At 45.1% G+C, this 24,063-nt stretch overlaps 2 protein-coding genes across 5 annotated transcripts in view; one reads left to right on the forward strand and one right to left on the reverse strand.

Moving 5' to 3' along the window:
* The window catches only part of FGF1 (fibroblast growth factor 1), a 64,467-nt gene extending 47,739 nt beyond the window's left edge, over positions 1-16,728 (forward strand). For 2 of the 3 annotated variants that reach the window (XM_005302848.4, XM_065554975.1), the window contains 3 exons: positions 1,887-2,088; positions 11,605-11,708; positions 14,303-16,728. In XM_005302848.4, coding sequence (XP_005302905.2) covers positions 1,920-2,088; positions 11,605-11,708; positions 14,303-14,497 — 468 coding nt within the window. In that variant the 5' untranslated portion in view covers positions 1,887-1,919 and the 3' untranslated portion in view covers positions 14,498-16,728. Of the gene's footprint in view, positions 1-1,886; positions 2,089-9,284; positions 9,468-11,604; positions 11,709-14,302 lie in introns of all 3 variants that reach the window. The other variant, XR_256484.4, reaches the window with a different exon arrangement.
* The window catches only part of ARHGAP26 (Rho GTPase activating protein 26), a 597,030-nt gene that overhangs the window by 416,338 nt on the left and 156,629 nt on the right, over positions 1-24,063 (reverse strand). The window lies entirely within an intron of this gene.

Raw genomic sequence — 24,063 nt, forward strand, 5'->3', positions numbered from 1 at the left:
GTCTGTAAGCAATTAATATATAGAACGTGGTATATAAGACACTGGTTGCCTGAGATTTCAAAATCATTTTCTAGATCTGAAAAGTTAAGATAAGCATGGATAAGCTTAGAATAGCATGTAAACTACACCTCTACCCCAATATAACACGACCTGATATAACACAAATTCGGATATAACGCGGTAAAGCAGCACTCCGGGGGTGCGAGGGGGCTGCGCACTCCGGCGGATCAAAGCAAGTTCTATATAATGCGGTTTCACCTATAACGCGGTAAGATTATTTGGCTCCCGAGGACAGCGTTATATCGAGGTAGAGGTGTATTGGGTTCTTATCCAAATCAATCCAGAGAACCTTTTGAAGTCGGCCCGTCACTAACACTAATATATTTGTGTCTACAAATCAAGCTGCCACTGAGTTTGCTGTGTGCTCTGGAAGAATTTAATACTGGGAAAATTAGAGCCAGATAGGGTGATCAGATACTGTAGCAAGTGTGAAAAATCAGGAGGGGGTGAGAGGTAATAGGAGCCCATATAAAAAAAGCCCCAAATATCGGGACTGTCCCTATAAAATCGGGACATCTGGTCACCCTAGAGCCAGATGAGCCTGTACCTCACTATAAATTCAGCTAATCTAAAGTCCTGGCTTGCAGAATTATGGGTCTTGTCAGCATCTCCGCTGTAAAGAGTGTTGTGGTGTCTGATTCTTGTGTGGTTCGAATGCCTTTGTTTTTGAACATTAAATTTGGCTAAAATGGAGGTCAGTGCTTCCTGCCAGGTACCTTAAAGAACAAAAAGAATGTGAGACACTGATGTTTGAATGTAGCACATTTATATTTCTCAAAGCTCCTTTCCACGAGTGTTTCTTTGGACGTGGATTACAGAGTATAACCCTTGAACACATGAATTCCCAGATGTTTTTATTCAGAACTTCTTATGAAAAGGTGCCAAATTGTCAGCCTTGAGGACCAAAGTCCTCTATCCACGGAACAGATCCAGCACTGGGAATGGCAGGGCAAGGGCTCTGTATGGGCATTCCAGGACCCCTCATCCCCCTGGGAAAAGCCACTGTTACAGATTAGAGGGTAGTTCTTTCTCTCCAGACCCATTGAGTGCCAGATCCTGAGCTGGGGTAAAGCTGCACCTATTTACACCAGCTGAGGACTTGGCCCTCAGTCCTCAACATTTTTGCTGAGCCTTGATACCAAGGGTGCCTATTGCTACGATAATGTGATGGAGTCACTTGTCCAGTGAACACTAGACTGACCCAATCACCTCATATTGTATACTATGAATCACCAAGCAGGTATACCTTCTGGCCCTGCCTACCTGAGCTATCTCCAAACTGGTGCCCAAGAAGTGAAAAGGCTTCAACTCCCATTAGCGATCCCCTGAGGTACCCCCTTCCTGTTCTGTTAACCCACTGTGTGCTGTGTTATTGCGGCGGTCTGAAGCAGTACGTACTATGTAGTACACAATATGTGTTGCAAAACCTGCTCAGAATAGCTTAGGGGCAGAGTGAGAGTCATTAACTCTGAGCTTCCTGCCTCTTGTGAGTTTCAATCGGACATTGTATGTTTTTTTAAACCGTTTTTTGAGCATTTACTTTTAGTACATGTGTCGAGAGAGAGGAACGATAACTTTAAAAAGAAACGAGTCCCTATGATCCTGGCTACAGCCAACAGGGAACTATCAACATTTAAAGGAGCCCCACCTTTTGTAGTATGTCACTGGCTCATCCATTGCACGAATCACCTGCAGAGGCTGTGTTTAAAACAATTGTCAGTGACTCCTCTAGGTGTGTCTAGGATCCTTCCCTGCTCCTTTAAAAGTGTGGGTTCAAGAAATGTGCTGCATACTTCGCTGCCATAAGCCTGTTGAATTTCTTACAGTCTTGAAGCCGTGCCACTGGGAGAGACTCGGAGATGGCCGAAGGGGAAATAACAACGTTCACCGCCCTGACCGAAAAATTCAATCTTCCACTGGGGAACTACAAGAAGCCCAAACTCCTGTATTGCAGCAACGGAGGCTACTTCTTGAGGATACTTCCAGATGGCAAAGTAGATGGGACAAGGGACCGAAGCGACCAACACAGTAAGCAAATCAGAAATGTGTTCAGGACACAGCTCTTACTTGGCTTATATGACTAGTGCTGCCTTTACCTTACTGCTCCTTTTTCTCTGGGAGGCTGGCATTACACATCAGCTGCTTTTCCAGCCAAGAAGGGATAGGTAGAGTATTTATGCTCTATGCCAGGTTCTCTCTCCTGACATGGCAACAAACCATCCAGAGGTTCAGCATGTGAAACAAGGTCTACTATATATACACTCTCCAGAGATACAGGATGTACAATACCTCACATTTGTCAAAATATTAAATATAAAATTAGTCATTAAAAAAATAAACCAGAAAGACTGACCACAGCAGGAGAGACTGAGATTCTAACTGAAGCACAGTTACCAGTTTACACAGTTAGTTGGCAACTAGAAGAAGGGGTTTAGGAGGATGTCAACATACTACATTGCAAACTCAGCCGTCAAACATGGTATCTGCATTTCCCTCAGTCTAGAAGATTCAGCATGGTAGTAGGGTTGTTATGATGTTACAGCTGTGCCTTTTTTGCAAGTTAAGTCATGCTCTGGAGCAAGTGTTAAGGCCCAGATTCCTAAGCATGTGTCATGTATTCTATTGGAATGCTTTGCACAGGATTTACTCTTGCCATTGGTTAACTTTTCTTTTCCCTTATGTAGCAAAGTGCAGTACATTCCTGAGGGACGTGCAGGTTTAACAATGGAAAGACTCAGCTCAAAAAAGTTATTCTGTGATTTATCATTTTAAAAATGCACTCATATTGCACTTATTTTCTCAAAACAAGTATGGTTAATTCTATGCTGAGTTGGTTATGTGTTTTATGTGCTTATTTGTGCTCCTGTAGTATAAAGGACACACAGTACTGTTGTGACTACCAACTGGTGTAGCAAAATATTAAGAGAGAGACTTAACCAATTATCAGTAGAGGCCTGCAAATCTGTGGATGTGGATATCCACAGACCATGTTTGCAGATGGATGTGGATCCAAATTTTGTATCCACGCAGGGCTCTAGTCATCAGAGTTCCCATATGTGGCTGGATTCTCTCTTTCCCCTCCATAACCGGCATGTTACTAGGGTCAAGACAGGAATCAGAATCACTGCAGTCCACAGACATCTCCAACAGATGAGTCAGAAGGGGACCTGTTCTGGGCCAAGCTAGCCAGAGCAGAGATAAACTTCTCACACAGAAGTCACCGTTTGCCTTACAATTTCCATATTCCAATGTATAAATGCATCTTCAGACATAAGGAGCATTTTCATACATTTGAACCTGCCTTAGAAGGAGATCCCAGTGTGCTGACAAGCTCTTTTAGTTTGCTCACAAATAGCTCTGTCCTAGAGTTGATTCAGCAAGAATCCTCCTTTCCCCCAAGTCTCTACTCGAGGTGGGCCTGAGCGGCACTATTCAGAGCTGAACTTCTCCAAAGTTTCAGTTTGTTCAGATACAGTTTCTCATCAGGCCAGCTTCAGTCTGTAATGAAGCAACATCACAGCATGGTTTTAGGGGACGTGGTGCTGCTAGGAGTGGGCCTTCATACAGGTTTTGAAAGATCCCATGACACATTAGCAGGAGTACCCTTATTTGGGTAATTACAGTCTGCGTATCCAAGTTCCCCTGCTGTTTCAACTAGATGCAGAACTATTCTTCGCTTCCAGTCCTTAACTACTACATAGCATTGCTGTGCACTGTCATACAGCTGGTGCATTTCACCCCAATGGCAGATGCATTTCAGTTGTAGGTGAAGGAATCCCCGGCTATCAACTGAATAGGAATTGAAGTTTATAAATTGTTTTGGGGTCCTTTAGCATGAAGGCGCATAAATGATTATTACAGCAACTTTTTTCTGGATGCTTTTTTATGATGATTTAAAGCAGACTTTTTTTACTCACAGTTCTTTAAAAAAAAAAAAAAAAGAATGAAATTTTGCAGTTTTTTGGTGCTATCATTTCTTTACTGGGAAAAGAATCACAGAACTATTTTAACAATACACCCATCCATGCAAAGATTACAACACACATACAAAAGATTCAGTCACACCTAGCAAGGGTTAAACGGGGCTTTTAATGCATTCTTGACATTGATCTGATTTCCTTCACACTGGCAGATCGTTCTGGGCTCACATATGCCTTGGCTATGGATGTTTGGACACTTCCAAGCCTGTGTAAAATTACTATTTTCTTTATGAATCACATACAACATGTACGCCATGTGACTCCTCTAGTTTCCACCCATCTTGCCAAATAAGTTTCTCTTTCCCAACCTCTTCCCATTGCAAGTGCTCAGCTCCTGAGTCTCCATATTGCTTTGCTAATGAGGCAGATAATTATGCACTTTACAGTGTGTTGGTCTGGGACAAGAGACCTTTAAAAAAACCCAAAACAAACCCAAAGTGCTGCCTACTCTGTGTAGGGAATTAATGATCTCATACAAAGATTAGTAAGTAAGAGTAGGAGCTTCCCAGCACTCTTGGCTAGGAGTATTCTCTCCCCACACTGCTAGCACTGGTTGCTGCTACCTTTCACCCCAGGCGTGGCTGCGTTTCAGAGGTCTAAACATTTTTGAAGTGCATTTTGGAGTTCTTCAGGATGAAAACTTTTGTACAACTGTAAGGCATTGTTGTCCATGCTTTAAATTCTCATGTTTCACTTCTTCCATGTTCAAACCATATACTACTATTATTATTGCTTTGTAAAGTGCTATGGGATACCAAGCATTATATGAAAGCGTGATATGAAAAACCAAATTCTATGCTTCTCTGGCTAGAAGGGATGGATGTTTGGCTTCTTCAGTAGCTGATCATATTAGTCAATAAGGATACTTTCCCTTACATCTGTAAGGAACCCAGCCTGTTCTGGATGAGCAAGACCCCAAGGCCAGATCCGTGGATCTGACAAAGCTGTGCTTGATCCAGGACCCAAGAAGGACTCGCTCCCTCCTTTCAGCTACCTTACTGCTTCCTCAAACTGGGGACCTGAAGTCTGCTCCGGGTTCCGCTGGCAGTATCAATTCTTTTGGGACCATACCACCAGCTGGAGATTGTTGGGATGCAAAGCAATCCTGACGTGCCGCCTCTTCCAGGAAGAGTGAATAGATGGTGTAGAGTTGGTTATGCAGCTTTATGCCACCTGAGGTTTTCTTACAATAGAATAATCCCCAGTTGCTACCTTAAGGGAGCTTTCTGGCTGCTTTGCGTTAACTGAGCAGTGCAAAGCATCCAGATTGGAGTGGGGAGTGGGTTGAGGATTTGGTCCCAAAACTCCATGGGATTCCTCAGCCCATAGCCCTCAACAGCTCACTATTGAACTAATCTGGAGCTCTGCAGAATGACTGGTTCTGTTAAAGAGCATTCCGACGTACTATAGAAAATAGCTGTGCCAGGGAAAAGAGATGGACTTAAATTCCAAGGAATCTGTTTGAAAGTTCTAAGCTATTCAGGTTATTACACTTTCAAAATGCTTGGGAGGGTTTTTTTTTTAAATAAATGCCAGGCAGGAACTGGATGGGGAGATGGAGGCAGGGATGGGAAAAGGAATGACTACAGCAAGCCTCTGTCTTAAGGTGGTCCGGGGTTTATGAATTGTAAGGCTATGCTTTTCTTCATGAGAACACACTGTCTCAATGCACTGATTTCAAAGCAGGAACCTTTTCTGTTGCATGTGTAAACTCTGCTACTGAATATTTACTGGAATATAGCTGGACTACACACTGCAGCTGTATCTGGCTAAAGAGTGGTGTTGGGAGAAGCCAGCTGTGCTTTACAAATTCTAAGAAAAGCACTTGAAAAAAACTTAGCGCTTTATTTGTTTGGTGAAAGCCAGTTTGTGGCAGAGTTTTAATTATAAATGCCATTTACACACACACACACACAAACAGCCTCACAGCAGACTGAAGGAGGATGACCTCACTTTGAGTAAACATAGCAAGGGACGGGAAGTCTCTAACCTAGAATAAACTGGGCATGTAACCTTTCTCAAACCCTGCTCAGAAGAGGAGGTGGGAAAACAAACATGGGGGGTTCTTTGGAAGGCAGGTTCATGCTCACAATATGCACAAGTCAAAGTGCTGAAAGTGCTGTATGCACCGAACAGACTTCTGCCATTTTGGCACTGAGATACTGGACCTGGGATTAAGTCTGGGTGGCACTGCAGCCCCTATGCACCCTCACACACACAGCAAGGTTTGAGTCTCACAGCAAACATCAAGTCACACCATTTGCCAAGGGGCATCCTAGGAATATACATTTTTAAGCCTATAAACTGCTATACATTCCTTTAATAGTAAGTGTCTGATCTAAACCAACAAAGACACAGAGGTTCTGGGCCCAGTGGCCAAATAAATTGACCTCACAAGTCTTCATAGGCATATGTGTCTAGGAACATAAGCTTATGATCTCCTACGAGCAATCACAGCCTAAGCTAGGGTGACCATACGTCCGGTTTTTCCCGGACATGTCCGGCTTTTTGGCAATCAAACCCCCGTCCGGGGGGAATTGCCAAAAAGCTGAACATGTCCGGGAAAATGCCAGGCGGGCACTTCCCCTCCCGCGGTGGCTCTGCTCCTCCCCTGACTCTTTGGCTCTGTTTAAGAGCTGAGCTGCCCGAGCGCTATGGGCTTCAGGCAGCCCCCTTGCCTCCGGACCCCAGCCGCCGGCCGGGCACTTCCCCTCCCGGGCTCCGGCGGTGCAGGGTCTGGAGGCATGGGGGCTGCCCGAAGCCGGTAGCGCTCGGGCAGCTCAGCTCTTAAACAGAGCCGAAGAGTCAGGGGAGGAGCAGAGCCTCCGGCCGTGGCGGTTCTGCTCCTCCCCTGACTCTTCGGCTCTGTTTAAGAGCCGAGCGCTACGGGCTTTGGGCAGCCCCCATGCCTCCGGACCCTGCGCCGCCGGAGCCCGGGAGGGGAAGTGCCCGGCCGGGGGCGCAGGGTCCGGAGGCATAGGGGCTGCCCGAAGCCCAAGCGCTACCGGCTTCCCGGTTTGCCGGACAGCCTCCAGACCCTGCGCCCCCAGCTGGGCACTTCCCCTCCCGGGCTCCAGCTGCGCTGGGGAAGCACCGGCCGGGGGCGCAGGGTCTGTGGGCTGCCCGGCAAACCGTTAAACCAGTAGCGCTCGGGCAGCCCTTTTCGCGTGGCTGGGAGTGGGAAGGAGGAGGGGCGGAGTTAGGGCGGGGAAGGGGCAGAGTTGGGGCAGGGATGGGGGTGGGAAATGGGCGGGGCCAGGGCCCCGTGGAGGGTCCTCTTTTTTTATTTGTTTAATATGGTAACCCTACCTAAGCGCTGGTTTATTTTGGGACTCAGACAGTCATTTCTGAACACTGGTGTCATGCCAGTTCACCCAACTGAACCCATGTTAAAGTAAGACACACAGGGCTGGGGAGGGCGGGAAATACCTGGAACTGGACAAACAAAACCCTGTCAATCAGAAATGCTGGGAGGCCTGGGGCCTCCACAGAACACTAACCCAGACAGGACTGGGGAGGTGGATGGTGCTGCTAGTGACCAGTGTTGCCTTTCCAGTTTGTTTTATGTATTTTTACAATGCTCGATTTAGCTGAGGTGGCAGTGATAAAACTGCAGAACAGGCAGGGCATGGTCAGCGGTAGTGCAGGCTTCCCCCAGCTTCCCTCAGCCCTGAGCTGGGGACTGCTTTTCCAGGTGAGAAGCAGTTCATCCTCTAGGCTCATCCAGCCTTTAGTGTCTCTGCTGAAACTGCCAACAAGAGTGTCAACGCATTCCAACAGCGGTGGTGATTTTGTGAAACGGATATTTACCCACTACGAACTAGCATGTGGCAATCAACTAATTACCTAGAGGCCACCACATAGCGGCGACTTTTGAGTGCCAGACTCAGCCACCCCAAAATCAGGAATAGTTCTGGGAAATCTGTTACTTTCCCAGACCTTTGCCAGCTCCAGGCACCAAGAACGTGTATCCTTTCCTTTGATCTCTTCCTCCAGCAAGGAATCAGAGCAGGTTGCGCTAGAAGGAAATGGCCAGCTACCGTGGCGAGTTCTCCACCATGGTTCACTCATGACAAGCTGCTTACTCCCCTTTGCATGTCGCCAGTGCTGCTTGCTGAAGGATGTCGGTTTGCAAACCTTTGCCAGAAAGGATCTGAGTGTCAATGAGCTACTAAACTTGGACATCCTGATGAAAAATATTTATAGAGGAAACTCCTTAAAGGGATACATGCCAATGGAATAACCCTGGGTACAGAGAACATTTCTGTGCACTGAAAATTATGAGCTAAGCAGGTTCCATGCCTCTATATTTTATAGATACTTAAGTGGGATGAGAATTTGCCCAATAAAACACACCCTCAATGCGTGGGCAGGCTGGTGACCTCACCTGGCCCGACTCTCCCTTTTGGATGTTATTCATATGGCTGGTAGAAAGCATTGACTGACAGGGAGCAGCCAAGAACCCACTTCAGTGGGTTCTTATTTCTCTTGAGTGTTATGCTACCAGCAAAATAATTCACTCTACTCAGAAGCAATAAGGTCATCCCCAATGCCACACTGAAAACAATGAGCCTCTGGTCATAAGAAAGCAAAGGGGAAGAGAAGATCTGTAATTTATCAAGGTTTTCCTGACGATAGAGCTAATGGAGCGTGTGTTTGTATTTGCAAATGCTCGCTCATGCACAAATCACAAAAGATTTGGAATTTGGGGATTGTTCTCATAAGCATCCAAAGTTTTGGATAGTTATCTGAGTGCAAACTTGGCTAGGAGATCTGCTGAGAACAATCTTTCTGGCACTTCTCCCCCCATGCATCCAGTTCTAATTAGTAATCCCACCAGCAGCATCTTTCTTGCAATATTCAGGCAATTCTGATTCTGGAAATCAGACAAAGAAAGAAAACTTCACAGAACATTTTGGACTCTTAAACGTGAAGTTCATGCTCAATTCCAAAAATGGACAAAGGTTTGGGGCTGATTCTTAATTATTCTCTATTTTACCTAGTTCCGGTGGGGAGGGTTGTGAGGAATCCGTGCATGGGCTCTTGCCTGCTTTTCCTTCCCAAACTACTTCTCTCTTCTTTTTCCCATTCAGCCACGTTGCTGCCTGCTACCAGCCTAGAAATTGTACAGCCAGCCAGAGAAGACTTTGCTTCTTCATTGTGGGTGGATGCTCTCTCTCATTCTTGTATGACTATTTTAATTATGTAGCAGCCTCTCTTCCTGTTTCCCTCTCTCCTTCCTAGTTTACTCCCTTTACCGGGTTCTGGGAATGCAGCTCTGAGCAGAACATAAGCAGACTGGTGGTGTTCCAGTTCAAGGACGTGCTGAATGCAAGATCCCAATTTGAACAGAGCAAACAAAGGAGTCACAAATGACAGCAAATCTGCTCCCATCCAATTTGCTAATCAAACATTATTTACTGAACAGTAAGTGCCTGATTAAAGGAACTGAGCCATAGCAACAAAGGTTTCACAGGGACAAGGGCTTCTGTCATTTCAAGAGACGATATTACTTTTTATCTTACCAAAATGAGACTAAAATAAAATAAGGGAGGAATCAGCTAAAAAAATTTCAAACTTGTCTCCCAGTGGCACTGGATTTCCCCAGGTCATGAACACTATTTGATAATGAGTCTTTCCGGGGCAGAAGAAAACTGACTGGAGGCCTAGAAATATGATGCTTCATGATCCTGATTTTGTAAGACTCTTCACATGACGAACGCAATAGTTATTTGCCTGTTTTAAAGTGATGTTTCAATTATTCACACTAGAGCTGGCTACAATATTTCTGCCTAGCTGCCCATCACAGTAGCATCTAAGTCTTCTATCTGAATGGAAAGAGTTTTCAAGAATGCTCCCTATACATTATTACGTATTGGATCCCCTCCCTAGTGGAAATATATTTTTGAAAGAAATGAGCATTGGGTTTTTAATCATTTTTGCCTAGACAATCAGAGTGAACTAAGAAGAAAGATAACCAGCAGGAAAGAGTGTCCACGCAGCTCAAATTGGAAGTTTTTTTAAAAATGCAATTTTATGTAAGAGGACATCAAGTGTGGTATAGACACTAGGACCTGCTCGCTGGTCTCAGGCGATACAACAGGGATACACAGAGCTTTCCCCCCGTCAAAGTCACCAGTTCAAATCCAGTCTAGGTTGGTAGTGACTGAAAGTCAAAGTCTGGTGGCCTGTGTTGAAGTGATTCAGGGTCTCAGTCCAGTTCCTAGTGGACAACTCTCCATGTCACAAAATTCACTACCAACTGGCGCCCTATTAGCAGTCTCAGTTGACAGGTCAGAGATTTAATACATTGTACCAGAGTTTCCCAAACTGGGGTCTGTGGACCCCTGCGGGTACTCCAGAGGGTCCATGAGTCATGTCCAGGGTCGCTGGCCCTGCTGATCAACTCCTCCCCCTCCCTCCCAGTGCCTCCTGCACGCCACGGAACAGCTGTTCATCGGCATACAGGAGGCATGGAGGGGGGAGGAGTGGGGACGGGGCATGCTCGGGGGAGGAGGTGGAAAGAGGCAAGGAAGAGGAAGGATGGGGACTTGGGGGAAGGGGTGGAGTAGAGGTGGGGACTGAGCAGGGGGCTGAGGGTCTGTGAAAATATTTAAATCAAAATGGGGGTGCTCAGGTTGCTAAAGTTTGAGAACCACTGCATTATACTATCCACGCTTTCTTCAGTAGCCAATTGTTTTCCCTCTCTGTTTACATCATGGCGGGGCAGCTACCCACATTATAGTAGTATAAAAATGTGATCACTTGACCTGCCTCCAAAAGGAGATATTTTCTAGGATGGAGACTGACCTTTCCTACTTATTTAGTACCCTTAGTACCTTTGCTGGGAGAATAACTACACTTAGACATTAATAAACATGAACTCAAAACATTATATGATTAAGAAACTTTTAAATAAAAAAAGATTTGGGGCTGAACTCTGCTCTCAGAGTATGTACATGAAATCGGAGTAACTCCATGTCATTGGATTATTACTATTATTATTAGTGTTCCATTAGCCCCAATAAGCTCCAACCAAGATCACGGCTGTGCTTGTGCTATGTGCTGTTGCGCTATCTGCTGTAGCTGCACGTGGTAAGAGACAGTGCTTTCCCCAAAGAGCTAGCACTCTGCATGGACAAGGAACAAAGGATGGGAGAAAAGATTATTACTATACCTATTTTACTGGTGGGAGCTGAGGGGCAGAAAGCACTACGTGACTTGCCAAGGTCAGAGAGCAGGTTTGTTAGGTAGAACTATAACCCAGATCTCCTGAATCCCTATCCAGTGCTTTTTTAAAAAAATGTCTTCCTCTGATGTAAATAAAATAAAATTTGGCCCTTCGTTCCTAAAACACGGGGACGGGGATCGGACAAGGAAGGGTTATTACTGTTTCAGCAATATATTGTCTCCCTTACAAACAGTCTCACCCTTATGAACAGGCACTTTGGATCAGCATACGATTCTCTCCCGTTGCTAACCTTCCTAGAAGCATTGCCATATCTGTGACGCCTTTTTTTTGTTTTTTTTTCTTTTATTTTTGTTGTTTTATTTTTACTTTCAGTTCAGCTGCAGCTAAGTGCGGAAAGCGTGGGTGAAGTATATATAAAGAGCACTGAGTCTGGACAGTTTTTGGCTATGGATACCAATGGACTTTTATATGGATCAGTAAGTATGAGGTTGATGTGGTACCAGACATTGAGAATTTTGAGGTTGGCAGAAATCTGGTAGCTCTGAGTAATGTAACCCACAAGCAACATTTAGTCTGTTTGTTATTTTTGCAGCTGGATCACCACTCTTTACCCAAATTTATTTTTGGAATGAATAAATAAATAAAAGCTTGTAACGGTGCCCCAAAATATTTAACATATTATCGTTCATAGTTGGAAGCAGTAGCAGCATCATTATAGTGTCTTTTCAGCTGCCAGTTTTCAGAAAGAGCCTATTAGGAACTCTTGGCCAAAACTTCTCTCTTGCCCATAGACTGCAGTGAAGTTGCAGCTGCTTGCCCTGGGGCTGGCCATCGTCCTGTTTTGTAAACTCCCTTTTTTCAGGACGCATCACATCAGACTCTTCATTCTATGATGCAAATGTTGCATTGTAGCTTAAAACTTCTCAACATCCTTTCTAGGTGAATTTAGTGCTTCCAAAAAGGTATTGATGTGAGGTGAAGTTTTCTGTTCTCAGATTAAGTAAACCACAGGAAGCAGCATAGCTCCCAGCCACCTGCTTGCCAATTTGCCTCAGCCGTGATCTGCAGGGACCACCTGTATGAGGGAGAAGGTAGCAGTGTCTCCAAGCCATTCAAACCTCGGCCTTTCCAGTCATTCTCCCAATGAGGACACTTAGTGCCACACATGATGTCTGTTAACAACTGACCTGAGATCACCCTAATTTTGGTATGACATACAATTGCTGATTTCTCTGTTAAGCATGTGCATCTGTCACAGGGGCCCTGCTCCACCTCACCTTCTTACCCCAGAAACTGCACCGAGTCCTCCAGGTGCGCTATCAGTGAAGATTTATTTCAAGTCCCCTTCACCAGTATCACCAGGGTCCCCCGTGCTCCCACCTATTTACAGTGTTTGCCAAGCTTTAGGCTCTCTCCTGAAAGGAGCAGAGGTCTCCTGACTCTGAGACTCTCTGTAACTAGGCCCCAGGTAGCCCTGTTCCTCCCTTCTCCCCTCGCTCTTCTCTCCCATTGCACTTCCTTCCTGTGCCTCTGATCATTCCTGGACTGATGGCCAACTGAGTTCATTAATCCTAATCAGCTTTTCCTGGAGAACTAATTAGCTTCTAAGGCATGGTCTACACTACAGTGTTAGGTCGACATACGGCAGCTTACGTCGAACTCATTATGTCAGTGTACACACTACAGCCTTGCTCCCACCGATGTAAGTGCCCTACTACACAGGCATAACAACTCCACCTCCAGGAGAGGTGTAGGGCTTATGTCAGTGCAGTTACGGTGACACAGTGTCCCTGTAGACACTGTTACTTATATTTGTTGGCTGTCATTCTTGTCAATTTCACGGCTCCAGCAAAAGCTGCCTCCTGGCTCGCCAGCCTGGGTGCTAGCCGGGCTCCACTCGAAGCCGGGCTGCCACCCAGGCTCCTGGCTCAGGCTGACCCCTGGGCTCCCCACAGGGAGTCCTGCTGCCCCCCGGGGTCACAGCTTCCCACTCTGATCTGGGCTCCCACCCAGGCTCCTAGCTCCCCACTGGGAGCATGGCAGCTAATTGGACTCCGGGCACAAATCTCCCTGCTTGGAGCCCAGCTGCCCTCCCCGGGCTTCTCTCCGGGAATGGGGCAGCCACACCAGGCTCCTTGGCTCCCTGCTGGGAATGGGGCGGCCACACCAGGCTCCAGGCATGGATCTCCCCGCTGGGAGCCCAGCAGCCCTCCCCAAGATCTCAGCTCCCTGCTCCACACTGAAAACATGGCTGCTAACATAGGGCATCTTAAGTGTAGACATGCCCTAAGTGATCAAAGTGAAGGCTCACTGGCGCCCACCTGTAATCCCAGCTACTTGGGAGGCTGAGGCCAGCGGATCACTTGAACTCAGGAGTTCTGGACTGCAGTAGGCTATGCCAATCAGGTGTCCGCACTAAATTCGGCATCAATATAGTGATCCCTGGGAAGCTTGGGGTCACCAGGTTGCCTAAGGAGGGATGAACCGGCCCAGGTCGGAAAAGGAGCAGGTCAAAACTCCCCTGCATTCTGTCACAGTGTCTCAGAGCTGGTGAGTGCTCATGAAAGCAGCTTACTGATATAATTCCACAGCCATCGCTAGCTATTTGGCAGCTGCAGAAAGAGTGGACCAATTGCACTGATTTCAATGGAACTGCACCACAGATGAACTGGGCCCAGGATGTGTAGCTGCTCAGGAGGCGGCGGGGTTCTTTGACAAAGAAACTGATTGCAGACAGGATAGTGTCACAGCTCACTTGTAGCTGATTGAAAGGCAGGTGCCATGAACAAGTTACTGTAGAGAAGTTAGCTTAGCCAAGGAAACCTACTTAGCACGAGCTTCCACCAATTTTAGGAAAGTGCCTGTTTCAAATGAACATTGTATTAATAGAATGGAGTCAGATTCAAAAACCAATGGTCTTAAAGGGGGGGTTTGGGTAGAGCCTCACGGCAAACTACGACTCCTCAAGTCTAACTGAGTCTAGATCACTGCACTTAGGGGCATGCTTATGCACTTAGGGGCATGCTTATGCCATTCGCTCTCACCGTGGATATTTGGAACTCTTTTTCAGCTGTTACCGGGTGAGGAATGCTTGTTCTTGGAAAGAGTGGAAGAAAATCATTACAACACGTACACGTCTAAGAAGCATGCAGATAAGAACTGGTTCATTGGTTTAAAGAAGAATGGAAGCTGCAAACTGGGACCGCGGACTCACTATGGCCAAAAGGCCATCCTTTTCCTTCCTCTGCCCGTGTCCGCTGATTAAGAGAAGTATCCAGGGTGCCATAAAATGACCCTGAGTCTTAAATACCAACTTCTATTCCTTCTCTCTCTCTTTCACTGGGCAGTGTGACAAAGAGCTTAATTTTAGATCCAGGAATTTTAAATCTAAACACCTTAAAAATAAAATAGAGCTATTTAATTTTGCACTAACCAAGTTTAACGTGGAGGTGAGGAAAACACTTGTAGAGCAATGGGCAGGTTGTCTCTCCAATGCATTCTTGTTGACGGGTCTCCATTGTCAGACCTGCGCAACAGAAAGCACATGTGAGGCACATCTGAGGCAAAATGTGTGCACTGAAAAATGCAAAAGGACTCCAAAGAATATACATAAACTCGTGTTTCAAAGGGACAACACAGGAATGTTACTGCCCTAAATGCATGGCTTACTAGAACTCTAAATCAATCACACCTAGAGAGAACAGGTGCATGTTTTATATTTCCATAAAAGTAAAACTTCCCTAGAATATATAGGTATTTTAATGTAATCTAGACAGTATCTAATATACACTTCAAAAAATTTAAAACTGCATCAGTATTCAATTTATCAACTGAAAGCAGAATTCTGCACCTATCCTAATTGTGTACAGCTCAACTAACCACGACCCATACTCTTGAAAACTAGACATCTAAGCCAATCAAACACTACTAATATTACTATATTTCTTGTTAATATCCTTCATATGTAATTTGTATTAATTATTAAGTGACTCGGTAGACATTATAAAGAGTTCAATAATATGAATTATAGGCAGTCAAAGCCAGTTAATGTTATCTCAAGAAGGATGCAGATGGGATAAAGAGGGGTATGATTTTGACAAGAAAGTCTGGGAGAAAGATCATGGGGGAAAGGGAAGTAGTCATGGAACTATATTACCAGCATGGGTAAAAATCAATGATTTAAAAAAAAAATTGGAATGTTTTTATTTAAATCGGATTTTTTGATAAAATACTTTTTGAGGAAAAAACCTATCTAAAGATAGTTTTAAGATACATTATAGCTCAAAGATATCTCATCAGGAAATAGGGATTATAAATTCTAATTCTATAGTATGAGACAATATATTCACGTAATGTTTAAGAAAAGTTTTGTAAATGAGTTCCAATAGTTCATGGATTAGGGACCCAATTTTAAGGAGTTCCAGGGGCTTCTGTATAGATTATTTAAGGTAATCTTTCTATCTACCCAATGGGACTCAATGCTCAGTCTAGAGGATACCATCAGAGATGCTTAGTTTTGCAGTTCTCAAACTGTGGATTTGTGTCTCCGGAGATAACATACTTGTTAACAGCAGAAATGTTTTAAAAATAAATAAATAATATATAGAGGTGAGAAATAACAGACCTCAACCCTATTGTCCCTCTGCAAATTTGTGTACACAGAGTCAATCCCTTACCTCTCTCTAAAAGTGCAAAGTTTCAAAAAGTTCAATGAATAGAAGATCGTTGGGGGTGGAATAGATCTGGACAAGGAGAAGAAGTATGGAGATAAATGTGAGAAGGGAGGGACAGGCAGTAGAAACAAAAGTGAAACTGTCTGAGGAGCATATTCCAGAAGTCTGGAGGTCTTTCTGAGTGTAGCCTTCATTGATTTGAGATCTACCATACCATTCTCTCACTAGAAGGGAAAACCTATAATGGAAGCAGGCCGTAAAAGAGACCCAGTTTGGGAATAAGAACCATTCAAGAAATATGTTTGCTGCTGATGTTTAAAGAAAGTCACACCAGTGAATTGGTGGAAGTCACTTAAGCACTTGGATTTAGAGACTGTTAAAGTGATAATCTCACTTTAAACAGCAGTAGCTTCTTCTGCCAGTATAGATAGAATATTTTCTTCCTTTGGACTAATTCATTCCAAACTGAGAAATCGTTTGGGACCTGAAAAAGCAGGAAAGCTTGTTTTTCTTTTCCAGATTATGAACAAACAGGAAAAAGAAGGTGAAGACGACTAAGTTAGCTTCAGAAGCCAATATTTTAAGTTTCTCATGTTGACCTAGCTCACATAGTTGATTTAATTTTTTTTAAAATGTTTCATTTCACTATTTTAGTTAAAAACAATTTTAACAAAAACAAACCTGATTTTAAAAAACTTGAATGTTTAACTAAATTCGAAAATTCATAAGCTTGTTTTGTTAAAATATTATGTTTGCTGTTGACGAAAAAAAATCAAGAATATATAACATTGTTGTTTTAGTTAAATAAAACAGTTTAAATGTCTGTCTGGTGATGTTCTCCTCCTAATACAACATGGCAAGAAAATCCTCCAAATATTAATGATTAACCTGTTGAACTGGAGATAGTTCACTTCCCAGTGACTTCATAAATATCTGCTTCAGTTACCTTTGGTAAATGAAATAACCAAACAATCATACATTTTCTGATATAGCTGTAAAACTAATCTGAAAAGTTTTCAAAATAAATCACTTAAAAAATGTATAGTGTACCTTCTAAAAATGAAACCTACATCTATCCCTGAGTTGTGAAGAATATGTATTAAAGTTATAACAACCAACAAGAATGCACTTTTAAGTAGAAATCCATGATTAAATCGAGTCTTCCTGACTAGTGATTTAAATCAGGATTTAAATCAATTTGATGTAAATCAAGTCCATCCTGTATATTACTGTAAAACAATTCATCATTTTTATTTTGCTCCCAAAGCTAATTTTCTATTTGAAAGCGTAGTTCCACTCTGAATAGCAGAATTGTGACACTGTAAAAATGGCACCATGGGACTTCAGTGAGTTCCATATCACCGTATGTGCTGAGTTTACTAATAAAGGAGTTATTTTCTACCTGACAGCCCTGCAAACTCGGGCCTTGGCTACACTTGCGAGTTACAGTACTGTAAAGGCTCCCCCAGCGCTGTAACTCACTCCCCGTCCACACTGGCAAGGCATTTGCAGCGCTGTATCTCTGTGGTTGCAGTACTGCATGTACTCCACCTCTCCGAGAGGAATAGCGAGTATTGCGCTGTGAATGGCCTCCAGAATTATTTGGCAGTATCCCACAATGCCTGATCTGGCCACTCTGGTCATCAGTTCAAACTCTACTGCCCTGGCCTCAGGTAACCAACCATGTGACCCACCCTTTACATTCCCCGGGAATTTTAAAAATCCCCTTCCTGTTTGCTCAGCCCGGCGTGGTGTGGAGTGCTATCAGCGAATCTTTCCAGGTGACCATGCCTCCACGCGCCAAGCGAGCCCCAGCATGGAGCAATGGTGAGTTGCTGGACCTCATCAGTGTTTGGGGGGAGGAAGCTGTACAGTCCCAGCTGCACTCCAGCCGTAGGAATTACGATACCTTCGGGAAGGTATCAAAGGACATGATGGAAAGGGGCCATGACCGGGACGCCCTGCAGTGCAGGATTAAAGTGAAGGAGCTGCGGAGTGCCTACCGCAAAGCCCGCGACGCAAACGGCTGCTCGGGTGCTCCCCCTGCAACCTGCCGATTCTACAAAGAGCTGGATGCAATACTTGGGGTTAACCCCACCTCCACTCCGAGTACCACCATGGACACTTCAGAGCCGGTGTGGGGGGAAGGGGGAGGAAGAGGAGGAGGAGGAGGAGGAGAACGGGAGTGATGGTGGTGGGCCGGATGGAGACACCCGAGAATCCCTGGAGCCATGCAGCCAGGAGCTCTTCTCAAGCCAGGAGGAAGGTAGCCAGTCGCAGCGGCCGGTACTTGGTGGAGAACAGAAGAGCAGGTTCCCGGTAAGCGTTTTTTTTTTCGGGAAGGAATTTTTTCGGTGCAGGCTCTTTGGGAGAGGAGGGTTAGGCATGCATGCCTAAATGCGGAATAGTGCATTGATATGGTTTATCACACTGCAATAATCGGCCTCGGTAATCTCCTCGAATGTCTCATCCAGAATGTGTGCAATGCGCTTGCGCAGGTTTATCTGGAGAGCCACCGTGGTCCTTGTCCCAGCCAGGCTAATGTGTCCGCGCCACTGTGCCGCGAAGGGCGGGGGAACCATTGTGCACACAGACAAGCTGCATATGGGCCAGGGTGGAAGCCGCGTTGCAGTAGAAGACCCTCCCTTGCTTCCTAGGTCACCCTCAGCAGCGAGATATCATTCAGGACGAACTCCTGTGGAAAATGTTGGGACAGTGTTCAGTGTAGGTGCCCCCTGAAGCTGTTGGCTCTCCCCAAGGCACAGAAACCCAGAGGACAGTGCAGCCCTGAAACAATCAGTCCCCCTTACTCACCATTTTGAGGCTCCCCAGGGATATGTGTGCTCTGTTTCGGATGGGAAAATTATGCTATTGTGTAGACCCTGTGTGTTTTCTACTCCTTAAGTGCGGCGGGAATCATTACTCTGTCTGGTATAAACAATGCTGCCTCTGTTAAATGTTGCATTTTGCCTATACAGCTGCATCAACCTTGAGACCTCAGACGTCCCTCTTATCGCCTGCTCAGAGACTGCAAAGACTCAGGAAGAGACCGTGAAAAAGCAAAGAAGACATGCTGCAAGAAGTGATGCGGCAATCTATTAAAGAGAATGAGAAAGCACAGGACTGGAGGGAGAGAGAAAGCAGGATCCGCCAGGAAAACGCAGCGCACCGGCGGCAAAGCACCGTGCACCGGCAGCAAAGCACTGATAGGCTCATAAGCATCCTGGAGCGCCAAGCAGATGCTATCCAGGAGCTGGTAGCCGTGCAGAAAGAGGAGCAGTACCGAAAATGCAAACGCCATCCCCCCCACAGCCCTTGTCCCCAAACTCTTTCCGTTGTGCCCCACTGTCACCTCCAACCCACTTTCCCCAACTTCCGTGTTCTTCACGCCACCTGCTGCCTCCAACACCAGTATCTTCACCACCCAGCCCTGAAAACCACGACCCTTACCCTCTGCACTCAACCCCCATCACCATGCAGTATAGCTGTCCTGAAGTGCAGCACTCACTGCACAGCACACCAGACAGGACATACGCGAATCTGTGATTGTACTGTTCCCCACTCCACCCTCTTGTTTCTTTTCAATAAATGGATTCTTTGGCTTTGAAAACATTCTTTATTATTGCATAAAGTAAAAGACTCCTTAGCCCAGGAAATAAACAGGCACTGCAAGTCTGCTTGTCTGCTAAGCAGACACTGATTCCTAAAGATTGGAACTACTGCACTTCACTCCTGTGCAGGGCACCAGATATCACTGCTGGTTTTCAGCCTCAAATTTGCTCCCTCAAGGCATCCCTAATCCTTGCAGCCCCGCGCTGGGCCCCTGTAATAGCCCTGCTCTCTGGCTGTGCAAATTCAGCCTCCAGGTGTTGAACCTCGGAGGTCCATGCCTGAGTGAAGCTTTCACCCTTCTCTTCACAAATATTATGGAGGGCACAGCACACGGATATAACTGCGGGGATGCTGTTTTCGGCCAAGTCCAGCTTCCCATACAAAGATTGCCAGTGGGCCTTTAAACGGCCAAAGGCACACTCCACAGTCATTCGGCACCGGCTCAGCCTGTAGTTGAACCGTTCCTTGCTGCTGTCAAGGCTCCCTGTGTAGGGTTTCATGAGCCACGGCATTAACAGGTAAGCGGGATCTCCAAGGATCACAATGGGCATTTCAACTTCCTCTACCGTGATCTTCCGCTCTGGGAAAAAAGTCCCGGCCTGCATCTTCCTGAACAGCCAAGTGTTCTGAAAGATGCGTGCGTCATGCACCTTTCCGGGCCAGCCTGTGTTAATGTCAATGAAACACCCACGGTGATCCACAAGCACCTGGAGAACCATAGAGAAATACCCCTTCCGATTAACGTACTCGGATCCTAGGTGGGGTGGTGCCAGAATAGGAATGTGCGTCCCATCTATCACCCCTCCACAGTTAGGGAACCCCATTTGTGCAAAGCCATCCACTATTTTCCTGCACATTACCCAGAGTCACGGTTCTTCTGAGTCGGATGCGATTAATGGCCTTGCAAACTTGCATCAACACGATTCCAACTATCGACTTTCCCACTCCAAACTGGTTTGCGACCGACCGATAGCTGTCTGGAGTTGCCAGCTTCCAGATTGCAATAGCCACCCGCTTCTCCACTGGCAGGACAGCTCTCAATCTCGTGTCCTTGCGCCGCAGGGTGGGGGCAAGCTCCTCACACAGTCCCATGAAAGTGGCTTTTCTCATCCAAAAGTTCTGCAGCCACTGCTCGTCATCCCAGACTTCCATGACGATGTGATCCCACCACTCGGTGCTTGTTTCCCGAGCCCAAAAGCGGCGTTCCACGGTGCTAAGCATGTCCGTGAATGCCACAAGCAATTTCGTGTCGTACGTGTTACGCGGCTCGATAGCATCATCGGACTCCTCACCCTCACTGCCACTTTGGCTCTTAAGGAATAGTTTGACAGGCAAAAGTGACGTGCTGGCGAGACTCGTCAGCATACGCCTCAGCAGTTCGGACTCCATTTCCCGCAGACAAATTGCGCTGCACAGAAACCGTTGAAAGATGGCGCCAAAGGTGGACGGAAACAAAGGGATTTCTGGGATGCGAAGTGATGCATCACAGGGCATTGGGACAGGACCCAGAATCCCCCGCACTCACGCCCCCTTCCCACAACCCATGGCACCAGAATGGGAAAAGGTGCTCTGTGGGATAGCTGCCCATAATGCACCGCTCCCAATAGCGCTGCAATTGCCGCAAATGTGGCCACGATAGTGCTCTGGGCAGTTGTCAGTGTGGACAGACTGCAGCGCTTTCCCTACTCAGCTGCACGAAGTCAGGTTTAACTCACAGAGCTGTACATCTGCAAGTGTAGCCAAGGCCTCAGCCTGGGAGTTGACAGTCAAACTGGGTTCTTCCCTTTTCATGTATTATCACTAAGAATGAAAGCTCTGCTGATCGCATTCTCCCTTCATTGACGCCAGTGTAAACTCATTGACTTGGTTTGCATAGCTGTAACTTGACTGGAACATAATACACATCACCATTTATAATAGCACAGGAAGAAACAGAATCCAGTTCACTCTCCTAAACTAGAAAATTAGGTTGATTTGATTACGTCAGTCAGGGGTGTGAAAAATCTACACCTCTGAGCGTTATAGTTAAATGATCTAAGTCCCTATATAGGCACTGCTAGGTTGACAGAAGAATTCTGTCAACCTAGCTAACATCTCTCAGGGAGGTGGATTACCTATGCTGATGGGAGAACTCTGTGCTGCTGTAGCATTTTAAGTGTAGATAAACCCCTAGTCTCTGCCATTGCTATGGCTAGTATCACTACTATATTTCTATGATTCAATCTTGCTCCCACTGAATCCATGCAAGCAGATTCAGGGATATGGTGCATCAGTGAGTTTCTTTGCTAGGAGTATAGCTTAAGGACTGTGCATATGAATCAACCCCCTTCCTTCCTGTTGTATTGTAGCTTCTCTCTGAGCAGAGCTGTCATTGAGAGTTAATAAGAGTTCAACACACAGAGCCCCTAGAGAATTGGTACCTACACTGGGGAATAAGTTAAATAAACAGAAAGATTTGTTCTAATGTTGCAAAATAGCCTGTAATTCCAAAAATTCAGGCAGGCTGAGATTCACTATAGTCCGGACAGAGCATAGACTAAGGCGATTTTCACCCGAAGTGTCTTTTCTCCTTTGTCCTGCCTGACGTTCTGGATAGTAAACACATCTACGTGGTCCATAACCCTTAAGATTCCCATTCACTTTTTAGCACACTTCCCTACCCTTCTTAACACTCACAACTGTAAAGACTTCAGCTCTATTTAATTAATATTAAAGGATACACTAGATGCCTACATTTTTTTAATGGTTAAAATAGTTTATTTAATGACTCTAGGTCACTAGGGACAAGTGCTCCTGGTAGATTAAAAGGTTGGAAAAATAGAGTTTATTTTAATTGTTTATATTACAAATCATTACAAATTGTGGAACTACATGTTCACTAATTGCATTAAGACAACTCATCTAACATTTGGAAGAGGAACCTCTGACAAATTTGAAAAAGTTTTGGTCTAACTTTTTAGAAACCATTGATTAAATCCTAGTTAATGGAAATCCAAGATGTCGCACTCCTTTCCCTTCTTTGCCCCCCTTCCTTCTCCTCCTCTCCCATTCTTTTACCTTTCTGTTCTTCTACCTTTCCCCCCTTCCTGTTATCCTCTTATTTGGGGGGGAATTTCTAATAAGAGACAGCTCATCTGCGCTCTTCCAGCTTAAAATTGCAAAAAATTATTAATATTTAGCATATTTCTAAAACAGCAAAATGGATTTTGTGGTTTGCATACAAAACTTTTGAATTGCTGTAACAGGCTAACTTCCTGCCGATACATAGAATCATAGGACTAGAAGGGACCTGAAGAGGTCTTCTAGTCCAGTCCCCTGCACTCAAGGCAGAACATCTCTGCATCTGATTCCTGGCTCTGTCCGTGTGTTCTAGCTGCCAGGTGGACTGTAGTAGAACCAGAGTACACAAATTCATTTTTGTTTAAATGTACTGTACCTTCTGAAAACATCAAGACAAGGCCTGCAGTGTCCGCTAATTAGATATTATAATCTATTTTTTCCGCTTTACTTTTAACACTGCCAAGAGACACCACTATCCTTCCCAGAAATGGGCGTTACCTCCAAGGTTCCTGCCATTACTTGAATGTTTTCAATGACACACTTTGTTCCTGAACAAACATGACTATGGGATGTTCTGCTACTCAGGAACCATCTGTTCCAAAACCAGCAGTGCAAGTTTATGATTCTTTTAGCCTGATTTGTTACTAATCATGTTAAATTAATGTAATAATGAAATTGACACAAGTACGCTCCATAGACTGTAGTGCTGAATTGGGAGTGGGGGAGAGAGGGAGGGGAGTGCACTGAAATCAGTTTCAGAAACAAGAATACACATTTTTTCCCCACAGTATTTATGAAAGCTTTCAGACCTCACTTATCCGTGTATCTCTTTCACTCACTGCAATGCTCATAATTATAAACTACTCCTTGTATAGAGCTATTGTCCTTTGCCTCCCCAGTCCATTATCTATTCCCCCTTCATAATGTCCTTCTTTAAAGTATATCTCATGGGGTGGGATAAGTTCCTCCATACACATGATCAAGATCAGCATCAAGAGCCTAGAACCAGAAGTCTTTGGCTCCCTTCAGAGAATGGCCTATAGAGAGAGACTTAAGTGGCAAAAATACCATCCTTGCTCATGCACAAGAACATGTACAAAAATATATCCAAAATGGCAACTCTTGCCCTTACTACAATTGCACGTGCAACTGCAGTATCTAGGTATGCATGTGACCCGCTAGAAGGGTAACAGGTAATTTGCTTACAGGAGGACCACAACTATCCACAGTAAACTCACATGCAATTTTTATGTAGAAGGTACTGAACATTTGGCCTTTCAGGTTTAGCAACCCAAATTGTCACGGTCTGATTAATCAGAAAACAGGGAGAAATTACTTAGCAAAAACCTTTTGTGCTCACTCTTTAGATTAATAGAGAGCTTGATGGTTTGATTTTCAGAGGGGCAGAGAACTGCAACAACTCTATAAATAAAGCCATTAGTATCCTGGGCTGTGAATCAGGACAGGTGTTTGGTATGTATATTAA

The sequence above is a fragment of the Chrysemys picta genome, chromosome 8, assembly GCF_011386835.1.
Source record: "Chrysemys picta bellii isolate R12L10 chromosome 8, ASM1138683v2, whole genome shotgun sequence".
NCBI classification, from domain to species: domain Eukaryota; kingdom Metazoa; phylum Chordata; order Testudines; family Emydidae; genus Chrysemys; species Chrysemys picta.